The 7,537-nt window shown below is 41.9% G+C and overlaps 1 protein-coding gene across 1 annotated transcript; it reads right to left on the bottom strand.

Moving 5' to 3' along the window:
- Positions 1 to 4,520: 4,520 nt before the first annotated feature.
- On the bottom strand, positions 4,521 to 5,482 carry LOC307109372 (olfactory receptor 5A1-like; the record flags this gene model as incomplete). The annotated part of the gene is given in 2 exon segments (XM_079788051.1): positions 4,521 to 4,564; positions 4,567 to 5,482. Coding segments are annotated over 2 exon segments (960 nt in total).
- Between the last annotated feature and the right edge of the window lie 2,055 nt (positions 5,483 to 7,537).

Raw genomic sequence — 7,537 nt, forward strand, 5'->3', positions numbered from 1 at the left:
CAATGCAGGTGGGCAGTTCAGTGCAGTGGCAGGCAGTTTCAGTGCAGGCCTCAGTTTGAGTAAGAAGCCCCTGTGCAAAAATGGCAGCTAAGCTCTGTTTTGTTTTTTTTATTTGACCCCAGTTAGCCAGCAGGAGTCCTTCTTAGTAGGTCTTTTTTCCCCCCTCAGGGTTTACAGCTCCTTTTTGCTGATATGTAACTTAAGTGATGATCTTATTGAAACTAACCCTTATTGTTTAGGAGAAGTCTAGTCTCCTTTCTCTTAATGTACTTAAATCATGCTTGACTTGAGATAATAGTTTTGATCAACTTTGCTTTAATATATTTTTCTTTTTCAATTTTATTTTTCACTTACAGTTAATGTTCAATATTATTTTGTATTATTTCAGGTATACAGCATGTTGGTTAGACAATCATATACTTTACAACATGGTCCCTCTGATATTTCAAATACACACCTAGCACCACACATAGTTTTTAATACATTTTTCTTTGTCTCTGGATGATGCCAAGCATTTGTGTGAGATTATGTATTTTCAATTAATGGTTTTGGTGTCATGTGGAAACACACTCAGGATCTCCCTGACTTAGTGTGCGCCTGTGTATGTTACTTAACCTCCTTCCTGAGCCTTACATATCTCACCTCTTAGATAAAAATGGCTAAAACACCTATCTCATAATGTGGTTGTGAGAACTAAAAAAAAAAAAGTGTATAAAGAGTCTTTACGTAGGACATTATGTGTAAATGATAACAATACACAACCCTGTTCAGCAGGGTCATTTCAAGGATTAAAAGAGTACATACAGGATGGGGCAAAAGTAGGCTTGTAGTTGTTTTATGTAAATAATACAATCTATATATATAAAGAGCCAGGGTCCGTAATGTCCAAAACGACCGAACAAACAACCAAACACTGGAAGTTAGTCCTGCAGTCAGAGCTGGGTCATTGCGGCGACTCAGCACTGACTGCCGCCGCTGCAGGCGTAGCAGCCCAGCACTGACTGCAGAGGGGGCTATGGATCAGGCCCTGAGAGAGAAGCAGGGTCTGATCCGCAGCCTCCGTGGCAGCTGTTGATTAGCCCTTGCCTCTCTTTCTCTCTCGGCCTCGCCAGTAGCCACCAGGGCTGCTGATCAGCCCTCCTCTCTGATCAGGCCCGATAGGCCCGGAGATGCTGACTGGCATAGAAACCAACCAATCAGAACCAAATCTGGTGAACTGCGAGGAGCCAATGGCTAACTAGGAGGTGGAGCTTTTGACGCTGACTGGCATAGAAACCGACCAATCAGAACCTAATCTGGGTGAACTGCAAAGGCAGAACCTAAGGTGGGGGCTGTGGAGGGGTTTTAAGGGCAACAGCTGTTTGGTGTAAGGTGTAAGAAAGCAGTTCACTTTTTTAATGACAGGTTTGGCAGTATAGTGCATATGGCTGGCTATCAGTCTAAATATAGGGATTATGTATCTTTGTTTGCCAAGAGCATCTCCTCCTGCTGAAAAAGGCTTCCCACCGCCACTTAAGCAATCCTCTCCTATATAATCTATCTATACTAATAAAAGGGTAATATGCTAATTAGACCGGGTCAACCAGTCATCTTCCAGATGTCCGACTTCCTTCCGGACAAAGCCATGGTGGTGGGGGCCAAGGCAGAGGCCGTTAGGGGCAATCAGGCCAGCAGGGGAAGACAGTTGGGGGAGAGATCAGGCTGGCAGGGGATTAGGGGCAATCAGGCTGGCAGGGGAGGGCAGTTGGGGGCGATCAGGCAGGCAGGCAGGTGAGCAGTTAGGAGCCAGCAGTCCCAAATTTCTAGAGGGATGTCCAACTGCCTGTTTAGGCCCAATCCTGTGGGAACGGGCCTAAACAGGCAGTCAGACATCCCCCAAGGTGTCCCCGATTGGAGAGGGTGTAGGCTGAGCTGAGGGAACCGCCCCCCTTCCCATGCATGAATTTCGTGCACCAGGCCACTAGTATTTAATAAATAATAATACAAGAATAAACTGTTTTGCATACTCACAACCGTTGTAAACCTACTTTTGCTCCTTTCTTTATAAAGAGCCAATCAGATAGGGAAAAAAGGTTTTGATGATGTTATCCTTCACCAAGGGTATGAGGAGGTAGGTGCCCTAGCACAAGGCTAACAGGAGCATCTACTGGTAGGCACTTTAAAGAAACTGACAATATCTATTAAAACTTAAAAATATCCATATCTTATAAGCAGCAATTCAACTTCTCAGTTCCTACCATAATCATTGCATATTAGCATGAAGTGGGATGCACAAACATGCATATTGCAGCACTATTGTAATAAATTAGCAAAACCTGGAAATTACCTAAATGTCCATCAATGCAGGAAGAGGTATATAAGTTTTGGTGTATCTATTCTATGAAACAATTTAAAAGACTGAGGTGTATTTTTATGTATAGCATAAAAAGAGCTCCAAGAGCCCTAGCCAGTTTGGCTCAGTGGATAGAGCATAGGCCTACAGACTGAAGGGTCCCGGGTTTAATTCCGGTCAAAGGTACGTACCTCAGTTGCAGGCTCCCGGAGGCAACCAATCATTGTATCTCTCTCACACTGATGTTTCTCTCCCTGTATGTCTCTCCCTCTCCCTTCCACTCTCTCTAAAAATCAATGAAAAAATATCCTCAGGTAAGATTAAAAAGAAAAAAAAAAAAGAGCTCCAAGAAATAGTATTAATTTTTTTAAAACAAGGTATAAAATGAACATTCAGTATAATACCATTACGTACATACACATAGAGCCACATAAAACAGTATCAAATATTTTCAGATGAAACATATGTAAACATTTATATGCAAAAAATATGTCAATTTACATACCAACATAAATAGTTGTTACCTCTTGGGGAGTCCAGATTGAAATTGAGGGTTATGGTCAAAAGAGAAACTTCCTTATCTATAATGTTTTAATTTTTTAATAATGAAGGTGTGCAGATGTTAAAGAATTAAAATACAATTTTTTAAAAAACTCACTGGACACAGTGCCTGGCATAAAAATCTCTAAATCATTTGTCAAATGAATTTGGAATTTTTATTCATTGATTAAACAAATATTTATTAAGCATATAGTTTGCTCCAGTCATGTCCTATGTTTTGGGGAAGGAACAGAAAGCAGTTTAGAGGAGGATGTTAACAACTTACGGAGAAGACAGATAACTACACAAGAAAAAATAATAAAATTTCATAGGTGTTGATAGGTTAAATAGAGGATGGCACAGGAACGTATTGGAGTAACTCTTATCCAAGTGTTCAGAGCACAAATCAAATAACAGCATGAATTGAAAAAAAGATTGAGGCAGAATAGTTAGTTTATAGCTAAAGTTGATGTGACTTAGGAATGGCTGTCACAACTCACCAGGATTTATATACACATTAAAGAAACAGAACTTCAGAAATGTTCAAGAACCACCCTATAAAATAGAATCAGACTATTTAAAATTCACATTCAGTTCTGCTGCAAACTCTTGCAACTTGGTTATCCTACCTCAGTTCATGACCTTTCTCAGATCGTGGGCCCTTCTAAGATAGTGCATGAAGATGAATGCAAGGATGTCAGAATCATGGGACAGGCTGAGCTCAAATTCCAGGGATACAGCAGACAGAATCCGAGTCTAGCATATAAAGTGGAAGTCAATCGGAGGTCAGGAGGAGAATAAATGAGTCAAATATCCATACAAGGCTAAGAGTGAAAACTGGTCAAAAAAACAGATATGGAATCAAAGCTTCTAAGGGAAGTGTCCCTTCTTTGACCTTATGCCTTCAACCAGGTGGTCACACCCAGTCACCAGGAAGCTCAGCCATGAAAATTAACCTCATGGCACTCTATCCTCTAGGTCTTCTCACTTGCTCTTATTTCTGCTCTTTTCTCACTGTGACTTTACAACTTTGAATCTTCTGGGTTTGGTTTCTATTTCTAGCCCCAGGAGACTTGATGATTCCAGAGGTGTGATCCTTGGCTCTTCTCCCACATGTTTACAGGTACTCTATTGCTCTCCTGGCTTTGAGTAACCATTGCTGAACCCAACTCACTTAGGGTTCTCACGTTTTTAATCCAGAGTCAGCCTTCCTGGTCAGCATCAACCCTTGAATAAGTAGAAATCATGGCAAGGGAAACTTAAAATTTGTCCCAAGTAGTGAATGGATTGATATGAAAATTGTTATATTATAAAGCAGTCTCTATTGAATGTTTGTGGTCCTGGGGCCATGTCCTCATTGGTTCTAAGGCATGATATCCTGAACCCACCATCGGATGCCATAAAGCTGAAGAATGTCATGAAAAAGCATATTTATTTTCTGTTGCAGATGACCAAGATTAAAACCCTATAGGTCCATGGCAAGAAAAGTAAAGGCAAGAAAACAAACTTTTGTTGAGCCTAATTATACAGTAGGAATGTAGGTTAGGGGTCTTATTTGAAACAGCTTCTTTAATTTATTGTTCAGATTCTGTGAGTCATTATTATGTCTATACACATATACATGTAGAAAAATTTAAGATTTTTTAACTCAAGGAACTATAAGACCCATAAAAGACATTTGCTTCTTCCTCTCTTGAGTTTTTTCAATGCAACTTTGATCTCCTTGTTTCGCAAACTATATATGATAGGATTCAGCATGGGAATCACAACTCCGTAGAAGATGGACACCACCTTATCTCGGTCCCGTGAGTATCCAGCACTAGAATGGAGATATGAGAAGAGACCAGAGCCATAGAAGAGAATCACTGTGGTCATATGAGAGGCGCAGGTGTTGAAAGCCTTCGTCCGCCCTTGGGTTGAATGGATGTTCATAACAGCAGCAATGATATAGCCATAGGAAACCAGGACAACAAGGGCTGATGTCCCACCAACTGCACACACAACCAGAAAGTTCACTACCTGGCTGAGGAAGGTACTGGAACAAGACAAGACCAGCAGGGGTGGTAGGTCACAGAAAAAGTGGTTCATGACTCGCGACCCACAGAAATGAAGCTGAAATATGGAACTAGTTTGGACCAACCCAGTGAGGAATCCTCCAGTGTATGCTGTAATGGCCATCCCCACACAGGTGGTAGGAGACATGAGGGCTGTGTAGAGCAGAGGGTTGGAGATGGCAGCATACCGGTCATATGCCATGGCTGCCAGGAGACAGCATTCAGTGCCTCCCATCCCAACAAAGACGAAAAACTGGGCAGCACAACCCACAAAGGAGATGGTCTTCTGCTCCTTGAAGAAGTCACAGAGCATCTTAGGGGCTACAGAAGAGGTGTATAAGATATCAACAAAGGACAGGTTACCAAGGAAGAAATACATAGGGGAGTGGAGGTGTGACTCCATCCTGATCAGGACAATGAGACCCAGGTTCCAAGCCAGAGTCATGAAATAGATCCCCAGGAACAACACAAAGAGGAAAACCTGCAGCTCTGCATGCTCTGAAAATCCCAACAGGATGAAATCGGTCATTGTGCTGATATTCCTTCCCATAGCCATGTAGCTTCTTTCTGCTGACTTCAGAGCCCCAAAGGGGGATTCCTGTGGCAATGAAAATCCAAGTGAAGAAACCATTTCATTCTGTCATGGAATCATAAACTCCCAGGGTCAGGAGAAACTGGAATGCAAATGTCCTACCTCTCTTTGATGCAGAATTCCCCTCTGCAACATTTATTGGGTCTTTCATAGAGTTCATGATCATCCTTATCTGATGCCTTTCTTTATGGAAAAATGACATGCCCCAGAATAGACTGGCATTTTTGCATTATCTGGATCCTCACCTTCACTGTCGATGTTACCACTATACCAAAGGAAATTATTAATAGTACTTGAACTAAATAACCCCCTTTTTTCCCCAGTTGCTCCAAGCATTGCAATTGACTTATTGAGGCACTTGAATTTATCCTATGTACTCTTTCTTTTAAAGAAAATAAATATGTCAAGACTTTAAGTGCCCAAAGAGGCAATGCTGCGGTTGTCATCATAGTTTGTTCTGTATGGGGTCACGGTGTTCTTTGTTTTTAATCAGTAGAGTGAAGCAGTTAGAGGTGTGAAAAGCTGACATCCCCTTTAAAGATTAAAGAAAAGGGTAAAAAAAACTCAACACTGTGAAATGCTAATGCTCATTTTGTACGAACATTATCAATGATCAAACACTTTGCACCAAATATATTTATAGAGCTAAATGAAGATGATATAGAAAGTAATAAAACATTACTATTAAGTTCAAGATGGTCCTTATAATGCATGGGACAGACAGGAATAGATTATTTACAGCAGTAGGATAGGGCACCTGGGACCCTGGACATAGCAGGTGGAGACCTCAGAGAGAAGACGTGTTGGAGGAGGATTTCAACGATGAGTAAGGCATCACCAGGAAGAAAATTTGGTGTATGAGGGGTTGGGAGGGGGTTGGTTCAGAGAGCTTTACATAAAAGATGTAAGAAGCTCAGGAGAGTACAGTGTTTGTGGAGCCTTAAACATGTCAACATGGCGGGAGCACAGGGTAAACAGTGTTAAGAGAAGAAAACAGAAGTCTAGTTTTGAGAAACAGTGGGAGGTGGAGAAATGTGAAAGATCTCCAAAGTAAAGATGGCAAGGACATTTGTTTAATTGTTTAACATATATATAATTGCACATACTAGTACTGTATATTTAATTGTCATACTGTATATTTAATTGCATATGTGTGTGCATGTTTATATTTAACTAGAGGCCCGGTGCACAAGATTCGTGCACTGGAGGCGGGGGGCATTCCTCAGCCTGGCCTGCACCCCAAGCTGGCAGTTGGACATCCTTAGTGCTGCCCCTGTGTTGGAGAGGCTCCCACCACCTCCGTTGCGCTCGCCATGAGCCCAGCTTTTGAGTGAACGGTGCTCCCCCTATGGGAACGCACTGACCACCAGGGGCAGCTTCTGCATTGAGCGTCTGCTCCCTGGTGGTCAGTGTGCAACATAGCGACCGGTCATTCTGCTGTTGGGTCGATTTGCTATTAGCCTTTTATTATATAGGATTTCAACCTTCTCTCCACTTCTAGACTTTGTCCCCCCTTTACCCTGCCTTACTCTTTTGATAATACTTATCACCTTCTACCATAGCATATAATTGATTGGTTTGTTGATTTTTTTAAAATATATTTTTATTGATTTCAGAGAGAAAGGGAGAGAGAGGCAGAAACATCCATGATGAGAGAGAAACATTGATTGGCTGCCTCCTGCACACCCCCTACTGGGGATGGAGCCTGCAACCGAGGTATGTGTCCTTGACCGAAATTGAACCTGGGACCCTTCAGTCCTCAGGATGACACTCTATCCACTGAGCCAAACTGGCTAGGGCTAGTTTGTTGATTATTGATCTTTCTGATTTGTCTCCCTCCACTATAATGTAAGCTTAATGAAGACCAGGATTTTTATAGAAACAGAGGCATCGATAAATGGAACAGCCTGACAGCTGTCAGAGGGGAAAGGGTTTGGGGGACTGGATGAAAGTAGGTGAAGGAATTAGCCAAAAAACATATAGACATAACACAGATGACAGCGTGGTGATAGCCAGAGG

The sequence above is a fragment of the Cnephaeus nilssonii genome, assembly GCF_951640355.1.
Source record: "Cnephaeus nilssonii genome assembly, chromosome: 13".
NCBI classification, from domain to species: domain Eukaryota; kingdom Metazoa; phylum Chordata; class Mammalia; order Chiroptera; family Vespertilionidae; genus Cnephaeus; species Cnephaeus nilssonii.